This window comes from Drosophila montana, unplaced genomic scaffold, assembly GCF_035044405.1.
Source record: "Drosophila montana isolate Dmon_TW-CO22-7 unplaced genomic scaffold, ASM3504440v1 contig_2438_1, whole genome shotgun sequence".
Classification (NCBI taxonomy): Eukaryota; Metazoa; Arthropoda; class Insecta; order Diptera; family Drosophilidae; genus Drosophila; species Drosophila montana.
In genome coordinates, this window is record NW_026997315.1 from 63,349 (window position 1) to 80,957 (window position 17,609).

Genomic DNA, 17,609 nt, shown 5'->3' on the forward strand with positions numbered 1-17,609 from the left:
TTTTTTTAGAGCCCTCGACTGTAAAGTACACACATTTGCGCGTTACTTTCGTGATTACGAAACATAGGGGACAATGGTTGCCGAGAAGCAGAGCCAGAGTGCGATTATCCAATAGTTTTAAATTTAAGAAATCCTCTTTGTGGACGAGCACCAGTTGGTCAAAGTCGGGGGTCACTACATCTCCAACGTTAGCTTTCGTATTTGTCAATTCCAAGTAAAGGCTGGACTTAGAAGTTTTAACCATAACATTAAACTGTGTAAGCTGGAGATAAAGCTTCAGCGTGTTTATATCTTCAATGCTTAGCAAAGTGCTGAGCACTGTGCTGATATTTTCGTAATCCAACTGGCGTGAACTCAGATACGAGGATAATAAGTTTTTGCCAAAAATTCGTCAGTAAAGTTTTCCTCAAAAGCTTGCAACATATTTGAGCTGGGCCCGTAATGGGATAGGCCTTTCATTTTTTTTAAAACCACACTATTCCTCTGCTTCAATGAATATAATTGCGAAACTGATGGGTTCCCCGTTTCGCGATCGACGCGCAACTGAAGCTTATCAAGAAATCCTGGAATTCCAATATTGAGCATTTCCGAAAAGTGTGTATCGATGTATCGATAAATACACGCTTTGATATCAATGCTCTCATTCATCAATTGATTTAAATTGTCAAGTGCCAGAGCAGCGAGCAACTGTCCGACAGCTCCAATATTTATTCGATTTGTCTGGTTTGGATGGCATGGATCCCCCTTTTTTTTGCAGTTTTTGCATGTGTAAATATTTAAAAAAAGAATCCCCTAGTTGAATGCCGTTGACAGAAATATTTAAGTGAAAGTGTAATATTATACATTGGTTTGGTGTTTTTTGTTAAGGTTCAGTTTAGAATTGACCACGAACCGGGAAACCCATCAGTTTTGCAATAATATTCTTAAAAGCAAAAATGAAATACATACCTATCCCATTACGAGCCAAGCTCAAAATGGAGAGCAGTGGAAACTATTACCGAATTCTGCAGTTACGGTTGCGACAGACATACAGATCCCATTCGGAGATCGTGGGGATCTTTAATAAGCTCTATTACAATCGTGAGCTAATTCCAATCAGCCTGACCAAAAATATCGATTTTAATTTTCATTATCGATCTGTACCCGTGCAGGGCAATATTTTGTTGTATGATACTACAAAAAATATTAAAAATATTGTCTATCTGCAGCGTGCCGAAGTGATTTTATATACAAACTCTCCTATTTCCGACCGCTTATTCCATTAGCTGCCATATGACATTTTTATAGTGGTATATCAGATATTTAAGGAGGGTAGTGAAGTTCCTATTTGATGGGTTTTTTCCAAACATCTGGACAAACAAATAAGGTTTTCCGATTTGGTATTTTGATTCAGAGTATATTAATCCATTATAGGGTCATAGACGATATAAAATGGTAATATAAAAATATGTAGCTTGCAATGGATGAGTTTCAGTTCCATTCTAAAGCTTTAATTCCCATTAATTTTGTCATTGTTCTGACTTGCAATTTTCACGGCAAATTTATGACCAACTGACCCGCGAGCACCATTTGCTCTAAGCCCTGTGCTCAGTGTACTATCTTTGCTGGCGAATCTTTAATTAAAGTTGACCTCCCTCCGTTCTACTCCATCGTCAAACTGTTTCCAAATTAAAACGTTAAACATTCGATTATCGCACTTTGCCAGAGACCGAAAATGTTTTCAGATCCAACTCAATTGCAGAAACTTTCTGCTAATGATCAACTCATGTAACCACAAGTCGAGGCGAAAGTCGAAGCAGTTAGTCGACTAAAAGATGCCCTGTATATAAATACAATGTTTCATTTCAAAATAAATATTCTTCCTCTAAATAAATTTATTCAATTTATTCAAATTTAATGCTTCATTTTATTTATGTGCTTCTTCTTCTAGGCATTGCAATTCAACCAGTAAGTAAGCGTTGCCACCTAGGCAGGTTTTTAAATGCATTTGTCACGACAATCCTATTGCACGCAGATATATTTTTCAGGGAGTTTTACGATTGGATATGTGCATTGTATGCACAAGTTGAAGATATTATCATTAAATTTCTGAATCGCGTTTTCTTAAAAAGTTCACAAAACAAAAAAATTAACAAAAGAGTATAAACAAGAACATGATACCTTTTATCTCAGCAGCTATGTACAGGGTGTCATTAATAGACCATGGAGCAAGTGAGATAGATATTAAAGATAGAGAGAAAGAGAGATAGAGTGATAGAACGTCAGAGCCGCGCGCCAAAAAGCTGACTACGTTTTCTGTCTGCGCCACTTTAACGTCTTCAAGCTTAGGCTCGTAAAATTTTATGCGTTTTTCCGGCATTCAGCAAATGAAAATTATCCGAAATATAAGAACCCAACTTGCCAACTGCAGTCAACTTGAACTTGTGTAGCGCACAGATACAACAACAACCACAACAACAACAGCAGTGGTGGGTGGGGGGAGAGCGATGCGGGGGTATTGCGGCTCCCAGGGTAGGTTTGTCCTCGTCGCTGCTTCCTACTCGTATTCGCGTTCGCCCCCCTTTGTGTTGTGTCTTTGCATTTTGTTTGGTTTTTATGACTTTGCCCGGTTGTTGGGTTGCCATTGTTTTTGTTGTTGTTGTTGTTGTTGCTGTTGCCATTTCTCATTTTATGTTTATGTTTCGTGTTAATGTTGCATTTCATTTCCATGTACATTTCAGCATGCCCGTTGCCTTGGATTACCGTTTCCCTACCCCGCCTCCGTCCAACTCCGTCGTCATGGCACATACATAACTCAGCTCAGCTGTTGGTCCTTGGGTTATCCTTGTAGCGAGAGTCCAACAACCCCTTTTACAGTGCTTGCAACGTTTCGGGCTGTCTCTTCAATTCTCTGTCCGTCCGTCTGTCGTCCATCTGTCTGACTGGCAGCCAGTTGTCTGGCCCTGGTCTGACTACGGTCTAACTCGGGCCATACTCTCTTTCTCTTTCATTTGATTTTACTCAGCTGCTGTGGTCTTTTTGCCTTTGTCTGGTCGACCCATCAGTTTATACACTGCGCGAAATTCATTCAACGATTATACATTGCCTTCTGCATGGCGTGGCAACTATGCCATTCGATTTCCAATGCATTTAGGTACTCTATTATTTCATTGTTTTTGCTGTGATATAAACAAAAGCCTTTCTGTGGAATTGTAAACGTATCTAATACTTTGCATAGTTTTAGCTAAATACACTTATGAGTCAAGGCGACTTCTACAGATATAGATATACACACAGAATAGATGGAAAGTTGTTATTTGAGGTATTCAAAGAATCTGTGTGCATTGTAGAATGTATTTATTTATTTGTTGACATATGCAAATATTTTAACTCTACAATTATATTCCTTTGTGGCAGCTCTTTTGCAGAGCACAGATTTGGCTCACTCGGAAAATCCAGGTCTTTTATTTACAAATGTAATAACCAATTCTTATTTTTCACATTTGACTAATATGTTTATAGGAATTACAATGAAACATCGCTAAAATCTGTCTGACAAAATATAACAAAACTTTTTCTTTTTGTTTTAAATTAGGAAAATAAAAATAAAATTAATATTTCAGATACCAAGCACAAAGGGTTTTGCCGCATTCGACTTGAATCAATTGATATGCCCCAACAAAATTGTATTCTTTGTTTAATTTGTTTAATGTTGCAGGCAAAATGTCGCTTTTGTTTGCGCCTAATTGAACATTCATTTCTAGCGGAAAGATTGCGACTGCGCTCGCAGATCTGACCCCAGCAACTGCTCCCTGTGAACGAGTCCATGCATATTTCAATAGTTTCTGTCTGCTTGCAGATATTGCAGGAATTGGGAACAACTGAGCCCTTGGCCATGCAATGTCCATGGCTTCTTCACCCAGTGCCAAACAATTTCGCTCCCGTTTCGAAATATTTAGCGACCTTTCAACGGAGCGCGCGCCCAGCCAGCTGCCGCCATTAAAATCAACTTCGAAAAACTACAAATTAATTAGTTAATTAATTAGCTAAAACACTTGAGTGCTGTGCGAGGCGCTATAAATAGTTCGGGATTGCAGCGTCTTTGATGATGCTGCAGCCGCTTTGATCAGCTACCAGGCGGCGGTGCTGACAGCAGCAGCAGCAGCAGCAGCAACTGCAACACATGCAGCACATGCAGCACAGATTGTGCATAAAACTTACACACGCTTTGTTTACATGCACGCGGTGGAGTGGGAGTGCGAGAGAGAGAAAGGGGAGTTGGGGCAACGACTGTATGTTAAATTTATGCATTTTTCTGCTTAAAGGCAATGCAACTAAATGAACATCAATCACGTGACGCCGACGCTGACGAGGGGCAGCAGCAACACAACAAGAACAACTGCAACTGCAACTGCACTTGCCACTTAGATCTTTTTCACTTCATATCTCTTCTCTCTCTCTCTCTCTCTCTCTCTCTCTCTCTTGTTCTGTGTGTCTGTCTTTTTGGCCACGCAACGTTGCATTGCGCTGCACTTCCTGTGCCGGATCAGGCAGGGGGTTCGGATGGAAACAGGAGAGGAGGTGTGCTGTGTTGCAACAGAAGGTTGTTGTGCGTGACGTATGTACATCAAAAGTTTTTGGTTTTTATCTTTCATCAGTCTTGTTCTTGCTTTTGTTATATTGTTGTTGCTTTGGTTGCGTTTTTATGCCTCTTTACCTTCTCCAGTCTGTGGTTTTGGCCAGGCTAAAGAGCTTGCCGGAAAGGGAAGTCAGATGGCCGAGAAAATGTGAGAGATGGGGGAAGTTTTGTTAATTTGATATTAATCAGATAAACCAGCAGTACAGCTAATCAGGGTTGCCAAATGTGGACATAAAATCTAGTTTTGGGGCAAATTAAGTCAATTAACATGTGCTTAACTTTTATTTCAAAAATAATTTTATTATTCATTCATTTTATTATCTGCATTTTTCAGACAACTGTATCTTTTGTTTTAAATCTTTTAGTTGATTAAAAAATATTGTTTTATTTTTTCGGTCCACGGTTTGAACCAAAAAACCCAGTCACCCGGTTCTCAAACCAGGTTTTGGCTTAAGAACGTTTTACAGCCTAGTTTCAAACCCATAAAACTCATCACACAGATGAATTGGAATAAAGAGAGCTTTGCATATAAATTCTCTCAGCAAAGATCGTTTTTTAAGCAAATACAATAACACAAATGTTTTCAATTCTGAAAAGAAGGTTATGTTCTTTTTTTTACAGTTTATGTATATATATATATGTATCTGAGACGTGCGATTGGTTTTTAAAAGGTAGTTAAATATTTCTTGGCACAAGTCTTTGGCATACTCTCTGCCATAATAGTCATAGTCATAAAGGGGTTTGGGTACTTACATATCACGCTCAATTTAGCCGGAGGCGAGGCCTGCCTGGCGCCGCTGGCCACGCTGGCTGCAATACACACATAATCGCCGGCATCCTCGCGTTGCACCGACTCGATATGCAAATTGGAGTCGATTCGCGCGACGCGCCTGTCATACACAATTTGCTGACCTGCAATGGCATTCAGCGTAGAGTGCAGCCTTAGTATAATGTTGATTTGATGCCACCGGGTCCCCAGTACTCACCATTATGCAACCACTCGTAGTGCAAATCGCTGGAGGGTCCTGTGGCCTCGCAGCCAAAGTCAACGGCATCGTTCTCAATGATGGACTGACTCTGCGGCGGTTGAATGAATCGCGACGAGCTGGCCAAGCTGGGTGCTGAAAAAGTTAGTAAAGGTATTAATATTTGAAGAGCTGGCAAGGAATATCATCTTTATACTAAACCCAACAGATAGATTGTCGGCTTGGTTCCCTTTCTTTTGCATTAAGGCATATAACTTTTTATATTCTATTCCCCTTTAGAAGGTATTATGATTTTGTCGGGAATATTGTAACGTATAGAAGGAGACAAATCGTATAATACAAATTATAAATACAATTTTTTCTTTTTTTTCCGTTAAATCAAAATATATTTTTTCTTTTGTTTTGGACCCTAGTATAATCAAATCTTTTCCTTTTTCCGTTTAATCAAAATTTGTTCGACCCTAGTATAGTTTAATTATTTCTGTTCCATATATATTTAATTTTCTCGACCCCAGTATAATCTTGTTCGCCTTGAAACCTTGCATGGGTCCGTCTTTCTGATGCAGGTAGTGCATATGTCTTAGCTGGCCGAAACGAACCACTTTATCTTGTAGATTATCAACATTGGAAAACTAAATAATATAGCTGCCATTGGCACGATCGGTCGAAAATTAAGTACTTATATGGAAAAGTTTTTTGGGTAAAAACGATATCTTACAATTACATTTACATTTATAAGTTTTATTATGTCCCCTGAATGAATGCACAATATAGTATAGCTGCTATAAGAAAGATCGGTTGAATAGTAGGAACTTATATGGCAAAATATTCTGCTTTCAAAGATGTTTTCATCAAACTTAGCATTTTCGAGCTTCACTATTCATTATACATATCTGCAAAAGGAAATGCCGACATGGGTATTATATCTTGTGCATGCCTAAGATATCCTTATAGTATTCCAAAGAACTGGCTGGCGTATTGTAGATAATAATGATAACATTTAGAATACTGATAGAACATTATTGGTACTTTCTACTAATATATTACGACTCGGCTTTTTGTACTGACAGTTACATAAAAACTCTGTATAATACCAAAACCCAACACACCCAAAACTCCCAATATAGAACCCAAAAACTGGCATCATCCGAAACTCCTGAGGGCCATATACTTTGAACTTTTTTTTCGGACAGCTGCAAGGGTTGGGCACGTTGACTCGACATCAGTTTAATATAATTAACAAAAATTGCATTTACCATAATTGCGTTTAATTACAGTGGTTTAAGCAAATTAAATGCGCTAAAGCTGCTTAAATTACAGTGTTTAAGCTAAATGCAATTTTGTTAAGCGCCAAATGGCAACAACAACATCAAATTACAAAGCATAAACACAGGCGCAGTTGCGTGTCGGCAAAACACAAAAAATTACACACAATATGTGCCTGAAAAAACACGTATGAAACATGTAAGGGCAGCTATGACCGCATAACGAACTCCAAATACCCTACACAGAGAGCATAATGGCGGGCTAAGGACGAGCATATTGATACTTCTTTTATTAGCAAAAAGCCCGCGTCTTGTTAAAATTAAATAAATAATTTAATAAGGTATAGTAATAAGATAGCATTAGATAAGTTCGAAACTGTATTTGAGTTTAAAACTTTTTCATTAAAGTACAAAAATCAATTTAACTTATATCTATAAGACATAAGTAGTTGTATATTGAAGCTCGTCGACTGACTAGATATACATATATATATTTTTTTTAAAACAGCGAAGTCTTCTTTTAATTGGAATCATATGATGCAATATGTTTTATGTAAGACTTAAAATGTAAAACTTCTTCATAAAAGTAAAACAAAATAATTTATTTAATATTTACAATATATAAGTACTTGTATATTGAAGCGTATTGATAAACTAAGTATCTTATCTTCAAAAACCAAAAAGGGTCCTTTTAATTGATATCAGAGATATTTTAATAAAGATTACAAATCGGATTTGCATAACTCCATAGTTGAGGCACAAGTTTTCATAAAATGCGTATCCTACATATTTCGTAATAAAACTCGAATACCCTGCATAAGGGTATATAATGGAGGAGCACAACACAGCAGAGCTCTCTGTGCTGATGCACAGAGCCAGCATAATTAAAAAGTCGGGGCCATAAAAAATACTGTTAAGCAAAAAATGCAAGCGAATTGTTTAATGCAATCAGCAGGCCGCAAATGGAATTTATGGCAAGTATTATTTATTTTTGGTTTAGTGCAAAAATAATGGAAAACAATATGATCAAAGCCAGGGTATTATTGCAAATGAAAATGGATGTGCATATGTTACAATAATACTGTGCATATCTACAAAAGCTGGGCAATTTTTCTATAGATAAGGTATACTGAGAGTTGGAATTTACATTTACAGTTTTACAGTTACAGTTGAAAATGAACTGTATAATAAGCTGAGAACCGGATGTTAGGTTGGAATTTCTTGATGTATCTTTCAGCATATCTTTAGATAACCTAATACTAGTTAAGTTTTGTAAATGGGCGCAATTTGAAATACGATTTTAAACAGTTATAATAACAATAATAAAAAAAAAATTGGATTAAAAATTATAATACTATTAAGATCTTCGCCCAAGATACGACGAATATTTGGAATTTGACTGCAATTTGCACCAGAGACTGAATCCCTGCGAAATGTACAATAAATGTTGATATATATCAAGATGTACACATTTTAGATTCTATTATATATATTCCATTCAGTATATATATTTCTTTTATTATATTTTTGTGGATTAAACTCACGCTTTTGTACATAAAGTTTAAATTTCTAGCGATAGTTATTAGGCGCCAGCTTCAAGAATCTGCATACAAACACACATACACACACACAGACACACCTGTTTTACCTGCAAAACAACGAGCGAGCTAAGTAAAAGAAAACTTGGCAAAGCAATTCAGCAGCGATTATTTTTGATTGTGGTTCGAGCCGTGTGGCTCTTCTTGTGGAGGGAACAAGGGGAGCAGCAACTACAAAACGGAGACCATTATATTTGGGCACTAATTGAAGCAATTTGAGAAAACACCTCGACAAGGCAGCAGCAGCTCCACAATGAGGCGGGGCAGGACACGGAATCAATAAGCGCTCCAAAGCTGCGAGCAACATCATTAAACTCATTTCGTTTGTACTCGTTGTTGTATTTCCAGCTGCTCTTGATCTTGTTGTTGTTGTTGTTGTTGTTGCTGGTTGGGCTTTTGGCAAATCAGATGCCAGTCACATAGCCAGCGACGTGTTATGATACACCACAAAGATGGAGCCACAAAGTCGAACCACAAAGGCTGTCAGCCAGGCGCTAGGGAGACTCCCAGCCAGACCCCGTCAGCCGAGCAGAATCGATTTAATTTGTTGCTGCAACCAGTTAAAGCCCTTCCCCACCTCCCCTCCCCCAGACTCATCGAAGGAGCCGTCAGTTACTGGGCGTCGATTAAAGAAATATGCGCCCCCGGTACGGCTGAGCTCGATTCGGTTTGATTGCGCTGACGTGGGCAAAAAGTCAAGCGCAAAGTTGTGCGTGGACCAGAGGACCAGCATGGAGTTAAATAAAAATATATGATGGGCAGGCCGAAGATTGAATACCCTTTAGAAGTGCTTTTGAAGACACAAATTGTGAGGCTTCTAATTGCTGAGCTTGGTGAAAATATCTTAGAAAACAGATCCTTTTTCTATATAAAAACAAATTTGTTGTATTCTTTTTCGATCGGTTCTTTCTAGCTATATAGATGAATATGGGATAGAAATAAATGCCAAGTTTGGTCAATATTTGTTTAAAAACAAATAAGTATTTCATAAACCGATCGCTGCTTTATGATGTGATGTTCGATCCAGTCTATGAACGAATGGATCTATGCAGTTTCGGGACATTAGCCTTAAAACTGAGAAACTAATTTGGATAGAAACACGCAAGCGGCTGTTGATACTAATTTAGAATATCTATACATTATGTCAAAGATGTCTCCATTCACACATTACACATTTGGTGACAGAATTAAAATACTTTGTAGAAGGGTATATGAACTGTGTTGTGTTGTTGCAGCTGTCTCTGCCTGCCTATCTGTCTATCAGATGGTCAATCTTTCGGTGAGTGTGTGTGATGATAATTAGTTCGTTTGTTTGCGCTACATTCGAGTGTCCGAGTTCCAATGCTGAATTCAGCCAGTCAGCGACCAACTGCTGAGTCTGCCACAAATTGTGGGGCAACATTTGTCGATTAAGCGCAATGAATGCGAAAATATCGCTGTAATAATCAGGAGTCTGAAACAGCGATCCGTGTGCCTCAAGCGGCAGCACGCAGCACAGTCAGCACTTGAACTAGTCCCTGCTGCTTGTTATTGTTATTGGAGGCTGTGCCACCACAGAGACAGCCCCCACTCCCCCAACAGACACGATGGGTGGCGTTTGATTTGCTTTGGCTGGCCAAAGTAGAAAACAACAATAACAGAAAAAGGAAAAAAACTCAACTGTCACTCAAGAATTTCTGGCATTTTTACAGTCAGCAGTGGGAAAACCTTTGGAAAACTGCAAGTCAACATGGGAAAGGCATCCAAACAGCAAAACAGTCAAATGAAAAGAGACAAGCAGATAGAGAAAGCGAGGGAGCGAGAGAGAGAGAGAGAGAGAGAAATGAATGTGCATGACAATTACCCGTCAAAAGTTTGATGTAGGGCTTACAACAGGGCCAAAATGAACAACAGAATCAAAGTAAACTGAAATGAAATACCATAAAAAAGTTAAAAGGCAAAAATAAACAACCAAAAAATATAACAAAATCAAAAGGATGTCCATTTGTGCGTAGTTTATTTTTATAGAATTTGTCATTGCAATGATGCGTCATTTTATACCCAGTTTTTATAGCAAATAAAAGATGTGTGTAACAGATAGAAATAAACATTTTCGATCCCAAAAGTATTTATATTATAATTGATGCTAAATTATCTATAAGTGTCTTTATCCAAGGAGTTATTTATCTGCCCATATATGTGCCTCGTCTATCATTTAGATAATCTTGTAGATAATAGCTAGAAAACTAAAATTGTGAATATAACCTTTATATTAAATTCTAATTAATCGAGAAAACTTTCGACTCCCGTATCAACATAGAAAAAAAACCCATGAATTTTATTAAAATTATTCCGAATCATTTCGCACTTTTCGAAATATCCACTTTCTTAGGTGAAAAATGGGCGAAGTATCAAGTTTTATCCGATTTGCTACTCAAATATTAAATGTTCATTTAACAAGTGGAGTTCAAGGTAGTATAACCAGATTTAACTTTTCCACGGCCGAAATATGGGTGAAAGAAGAAAACTGTGACCTAGTCAAAGCTGGTATTAAATAAATTCTTGTTTCTTACACTTTAAGGAACTATGAAGTGTGCACTAAACCGGACACAATGCATGTTATAGTTAATAACAATTTGTTTACCTCAACCAATCTTAAATTAGAACTGGGTAATGAATATGAAAATCAAATCCGATCCCACGCATGCGCGACTCATTTCATAAATTAAAAAAAATATATGCAAACGAACTTTTCCCTTGGAACATCTGCTCATATTTACCAAAGGCCAGAGCTGAGCTCAAAAATATATTTATGAGGCATCTTTTTACAGTCATCCCCCCACCCCCCTCACCAGCTGCAGACCTCCAGAAACTCGTTTAATAATTTGAAGTAGTTTCAACGAGGCTTCAGACCATCTAATCTGAACACAACGAAACAATGCACGGTGTGAGGGACCCTAGAGATTTGCAATACACGTCTAATTCATGCAATTATGAGTGCTCGACATGAACTTAAAGTTTGCCATTGGTCTGAAAAGGGGGCAAGTTGTATTATGGGTTGCATATTCATATAGTTGCTGCCTCATGTCAGCTGCCAGGCCACATTTCGTTCTGTGTCTGTGTGGGTTGGCTGTGGCATGGCATGTTGCATGCCGCATTTTGCACGCTTGAATAACAAATTATGAGTGCCACACAAAGACTTGCACAGAGAAGGAGAGAGACTGCCTTATTATTTGCCATACAAATAATGGACGCTGAGCGTTGCACAGATTTCAAATGTGCACCATGCCACAGGCAACGACAACGGACTGGGACTCTGTTGCCTGGCTCCGGTTGCCTTTTGTCTGCGGCTGTTTGCCTTTGTGCTACTTAACAGTCGGCAGTTTTCAGCGTGTCCTGTCAAACACAAAAACACACGCACACACAGGCATTTATATGGCATATACGTGTGTATCTGTGTGTGTGTGCGTGTAGTTTTGCATAATTGTGCTGCGCTGCCAGCTGCGATGGCTCCTTGTAATCTCCGAGCGTCAACTGCATTTGATTAGCTGAATTTTCGGCGTCGCTTGTCTCACTTCAAGTGTCAATGGAGATCCTTTCTCGGCATGTCCTGGTAGTCTGTCTAAGTGTGTGTGTGTGTGTGTGTTCTTGGCATTGTTTGCCTTTCTTGCTCATTGTTATTTGCCTAACGACTTTATTTTGAACTTGGCCGGCATATCCTTGCAGTTGCGCTCATCATTTTTCAGGGGCCTCCTCTCGACTAGCTCTGTGGTCCTCTGTGGTCCCGGTCCGCCCGGCTGCCTGTTAATTGACTCATTTTGCGCGCCGTTTGCTTTCAAAATTCAATTGCACCGCTTGCTGTGGTCTCTCGGCCGGCGGCTCACTTCTCGGCTTGGTTTCGTAATATGAGCTCAATGTGGTTGGTTTCTTTGAGAAGCCAAACCTTTTGAAGTGCACAGAATTCGCACAATGAGCACCTACTACTTGGCTTAAGCAGGCAAATAGAAAATAGAGACGACTTATTACGGTAGCCGGCTTTGTATTACAAGTATTAATATATATATATATTTTTCTTTGGTAGGCTAAATTCAAATGGTCTGAGTTTAATGTTGTTGCCTAGTGAATGGCTTTTAAATAAAGCTTCATAGTTGATGAACAAAGTTTTCATTTAAATTCCATTCGCAGTTCCGGGCTCGAATCTCAGGCAAAGTTAAAATGTAACTTTAATAACTAACGTTTAGCTATACTATATATACAAGCTGTAAGCTATACTATAAATAGTTAGTATTAGATTAGAGTCTCACTTAATCACAACAAACTTTATTTTTTCATTTTTTTTTTTAATAACTTCACTTGTTAAAGCATTTACTTAAATACTATTTGACGACTTTTTTGCACTAAGAGAGAAAAGCCAATAAGAGTTCTATATTGATTCTCAAGTTTGATTTGATTGTCGACATATTTCTAATTACTTAAATGGAGAATGCTACTCGATGCCCTCAACTTATTGTTACACATGAGTTCAATTACTTTTTTAATTGACCATGAATATGTGCTCAGTATTAATACGAGCCGTTTACTGCCGGAGTCTGAAGGACTTCAACTCCAACCACAACTGCTTACACATGTCCTACACTCTCTTGTGCCATTTAGTTTAAAATCTTTACTTATTTATATTTATTTATATCTATTTTTTCCACTTACCCAGCACAGCAAACGCCAGATTGAGCGTTAACAACATATTCATATCCATGTCGGGTATCCTCAGTCAATTCTTTGTCGAGTGTCTCGAAGTCTTTCGGAGCGAGCCAATTAGCAAACTATATGATAACACGACACACACACACAAACACGGAAACACTCACGTTGATTCTGGATATATTACTCTCTCTATGCACGTACGTATGTATGTATGTGTGTATTTGGTATATCCCTTGAGCACAGTGGGGTATGCTCGTAAGTGCAGCCACTCGAAAATGCACTCCACTCAACGCATGTGTAAATATTCAATATTTGGTTGGCCAGCCCACAGTCGGACGACGACGACGACGACGAATCCAACTGGTGACTGCCTTTTTTAACGCTTTGCTTTGTATCTGGGGAGGGGCGCGGGCGTGCGGCGGGGCTTGGTATTTACTATAGACACTCAAATTAAATTGGTATTTACATAGTTGGAACGCATGAAATGCATTTATCACTGAACACGGCGACCAAAAGCAGCAAAGATACGCAGACGTTTCACGGCACTTGTTTTTTTTTTTAATTTCTTTTTATTTTGTTGCTGTTGTTGTTGTTGCTGTTGCTGGCTTGGTTTATGTTTCGTGGTTGCGTTTTTTATCAGCGCCTAGATTGACAAGCGACAAGCAGCCAAGATACTCGTTGCCCGCTGCTGGTGCTGCGCTGTGCTCTGCTGTGCTGTCATCAAATTGTAATGGCAGCGACACCGGCACCGACAAAGGTATCTAGATACACAAAATGCAATGCCGAAGACGGGGCCGCAGATTGCCAGTGTGGAATGGGTTGCAGTTCAATTACCCAGGCCAAGCAGCGGGCAGGCGACGGACAGGCGGCGGGCAGGCAGCTTTAAGCCGAACCGTAATACCGTGGTAGACGTACGAAGCGCACACAAGGCGAGCGCAACAAATCAACTTAATTTGTATCCCAAAGATACAAAATATTCAATGCATTGCATCCTTGACGTGCCTGCGAACCGAACCGGCTTTTATTTTTGTTATTGGTGGGTGCTTTGCTGCTTCTTCTTCCTCCACTTTTTTTTTTGTGTATTTTTATAGAGCGAGCGCGAGCGCGATAGGTGAGGGGTCGCCGTAGCAGCTGGCAGATACAGATACGTAGCGGCACGGTCGCAGATACACAAAATACAAATTCAGGAGAACCGCGTGCGTTCGACGTCTGTTTATTACTGAAGACTTGCGGCAGTCGGAGTTGTTTGTGGAACCGGCTTTTAATGTTGCCACATACTGGGAATGCCTCTTACTTTGTAGCTCTGCGCCTGTCTGCCGGTCTCGGTGTGTGTGACCAGTATTTTTTTTTATGTTTTCGAACAGTGTTGCCGTGCCACTGCTGGCAAATACTGGGCTGCCTTGCTTGGCGCGCAAACGGGCGGCTTTTGAAATGAGAAATGGAAAATTTAGTTGTTGATGAAAAAGAGCGAAAGAGTTAGTTAAACTCTCTTCGAACAGGCTATAAAACTGTACATACAATTAAAACTGTAAATACAACGATTAAAGTTGGGTGTCTTTTAAAGTTTGGATTAAATTATTTTGAATGCAGCATTTCTTCAAGTTAAAATATTTATTGTCAGTTGCTAACATTTTTATATATTAGAATATTCGTTCTGTTCCTAATATAGTTCTGTACCAAAGCCAAATATTTCAAGCTATGTATTAGTTAAACTTATTTTTAAGCGTCTCTCTAAGCATTATCTATTTAATTATTTATCGATCAGAAATTTTATGTGTAGTAATAGACAGTTGCCGCTCAATTTGAGCTGGCAACCTTTCGCTTGTTAGTCCGACGCTCGGACTTATTTTTATGCGTATTTACCTTAACACGATTATTATCTATTATTTTTTAGATTATTACGGAATAAACATGGGAGTATGTATTTAAGATTTCGACATAACTCCAGCCTGAGTGGACGCCTTGAGGATTAATGCATAAATCAATGTCAGCTTTCAAATCAGTGCCAATTAGAAGTTGGGGCTAATCTCTCTCGATCCACACAGACAATGCCAAATGAAGTTATCAATAATCAGCATTTGCCCGGCACAAGCCGCGACTCTAAACCCAAACAATAATGCGCCTTAATGACCAAGCACGAGCTGGCGATGATTACAATGTATATAAAGTAGCTGGGCTAGCTGGACTCGTGTGGAAGAGGATTGGCTGGATGGGTGGGTGGCTTGCTGTGTTTATGAGCGGACGCACGGCTGGAAGGCTGCAAGAAGCTTCCGTCTAAGACACAAAGCGACTGTTGACTACTGTGCGTGGTCCGACCGATTAAATGTGTGTGTGTGTGTGTGTGTGTTGGACTCTGTGTGTTTTTCATTTTATAGTTTTCCGCTTTTTTTACGACGCCTTTCAACCCCCAAAAGAGCGAACCCAAAACAATTGCAACAGATCCTGTCGACGCGCCGCCTGCCGACCGACTGACACCCAAAGGTCATAAAATGCCGTTGCCATTTGTATATATGTATACATATATATATATGTTGAGGGGTGGTCTTCCTGATTAACAGCGGCACAGCCTGGGACTGCGGTTATCAAACGCCAGCCAAAATGTTGGGCCCGTCAATGCGCGTTGCCATTCCTATGCCCAGCGACAGTTATTGATGTCATAAAGTTGGAGATTTATGTCTGTCTGCCTATTTGGGTTTATATTTTCATTGTTTAAACGAGCGGGCCACGGGGCAGGGGCCAGGGAGGATCGCCCCAGAAAAGGCAAATGTAGTGTTAATAATCAAGGCTGCAAGCTGAAACAACCTTTTTTTTAGTGGTTCGCTTCTTGGTTCCAAGCAAAGGCTCGACTTAAGGTTCGGTTCGGGAACTAACTTAGTAAGGTCGATTTTGGTTCCGATTCGGCCAATTAATCTTGGTTCTTGGTTCCGGATTTAAACCGGTTCGCTTCAAAAACGTTTTCCAGCTTTGTGCATAGTTTGTTTAGAATACTGAAAATGTTCAAAGCGAAAACCGTCTATGCCTGATCAAACAAAAAAAAACTAGAATAAATAGGTACTCAAGTATTTACGTCTAAGCATAATGTATGTGTTTTGCTGCCGGAGTAGCACTACTTACTATATATAACGCTGCTTACCTTAACTCAACGCCTCGTATAATTTTACTATACTATATATACCTTTATATATATATCGGCAATGTCTGCAGACATCAAACATTTAAAGGCATTAAAATAAATTTTAGTAATGCGGCCTTTGCGTAGACTAAACAAAATAAACATATTTCGAACAACTTTTGGAGGTGTTTCGCTGCATTCTCTCCGTGCACTCACTATAAACAAATGAGACGAAAAAGTATCCATACGAAAAAAAAAATACAAAAAGAGAGTAAAACAACATGTGAGATCTGTAGTCGGGGCTGAGCCCGACTAGAATATACCCTGCAACTTTGAGGTTAAAAGGTCAACTTGAGGTTAAAAGGCCAATCTCTCTGATATATTCAGGGAACAAATATGGTATCCGAATATGTATAAATACCAAAACCCAAAGATATAGTTACATAAATGATTTTTTTTTGTGATTTCAAACCTTTATACTAAATTTGACTCTAGCTAGTTGCAATTCTCGAGAAATGGAGAATATCGATAGTTCCCGGAAGACAGCCATAGCTAATTCGTTGATTCTGATCAATATATATATATATTTTTTGGTAAGTCTTCTTCTGTCCGTTACAAACACTTGCAACTCGCTAGTATGCCCCTTTTTGTTACCCATTTTCGATGGGTTCAAGGTATAAAAATAAGGGAAATACGGAAGGGCAGAGGCCCCAGCAACGAGTTTTAATGCATGTCGATGTCGTCGCCAGCGCCGCCGCAGATCAAAGGCAGCCAATGGAGGCACCAGTGCGACGCGGTGTAGGGCATAGGGATAGTGGAATGGGGGGAATGAGGGAAGGGGTGGTAGGAGGGATCGTTTAATTGCACTTGCCGCTTTTTATCTGTGTCCATGTGTTGGTGCCGCTCTGCTTTCAGCTCTGCCCGCAGCTCCGGTTGTCAGTTAACCTGCGCATGTGTAGTTGCCTTTGATGTGTGCCTGGGCTGGAGCTGGGGCTGTGCTGGGTTGGGTTGGGCTATGGGCGCATTTGTTTATGCGCGAGCTATAAAAAACCATAAAATATGCATAAAACGCATAGGCAAAAAGGCATTTGCGTTTGAAGCTGAACAGCAGGCAAGCCACATGGAAATGAATATGAAAATGGAACTCGAAACGAAAACTGAAAATAAAGCGATTAAGTGCAGACGTTGGCAATCGACTGGAAATTGTCGTTGTGCGAATCAAGGAATTCGGTGGGTAGTGAACCACGTCCAGATAAGAGGGTTTCCTGTCAAAAGTTGGATAAAGATGGCAAACTTGGAGAACTTAAAGGGTAATTGAAAGCGGGCAAAAGAATACCAACAATATGGAGT

The 17,609-nt window shown here is 39.4% G+C and overlaps 1 protein-coding gene across 1 annotated transcript; it reads right to left on the bottom strand.

The window, feature by feature from the left end:
* Positions 1-5,282: 5,282 nt before the first annotated feature.
* LOC135428011 (tyrosine-protein kinase-like otk) lies at positions 5,283-14,217 on the bottom strand. The gene is made up of 3 exons (XM_064681798.1): positions 13,151-14,217; positions 5,605-5,739; positions 5,283-5,530 (listed from the first exon to the last, which is right to left on the bottom strand). Exons 1-3 carry the CDS (start codon positions 13,197-13,199, stop codon positions 5,283-5,285), a joined length of 432 nt encoding a protein of 143 aa, XP_064537868.1. The 5' UTR covers positions 13,200-14,217.
* Positions 14,218-17,609: the final 3,392 nt, after the last annotated feature.

Excerpts from the sequence above, each read along its gene's own strand:
- LOC135428011 (XM_064681798.1), bottom strand. The coding sequence starts at position 13,199 with ATGGATATGAATATGTTGTTAACGCTCAATCTGGCGTTTGCTGTGCTG. Across the intron at positions 5,740-13,150 it reads TCTGGCGTTTGCTGTGCTGG|CACCCAGCTTGGCCAGCTCG; the intron begins GTAAGTGGAAAA and ends TAACTTTTTCAG. Across the intron at positions 5,531-5,604 it reads CTACGAGTGGTTGCATAATG|GTCAGCAAATTGTGTATGAC; the intron begins GTGAGTACTGGG and ends ATGCCATTGCAG.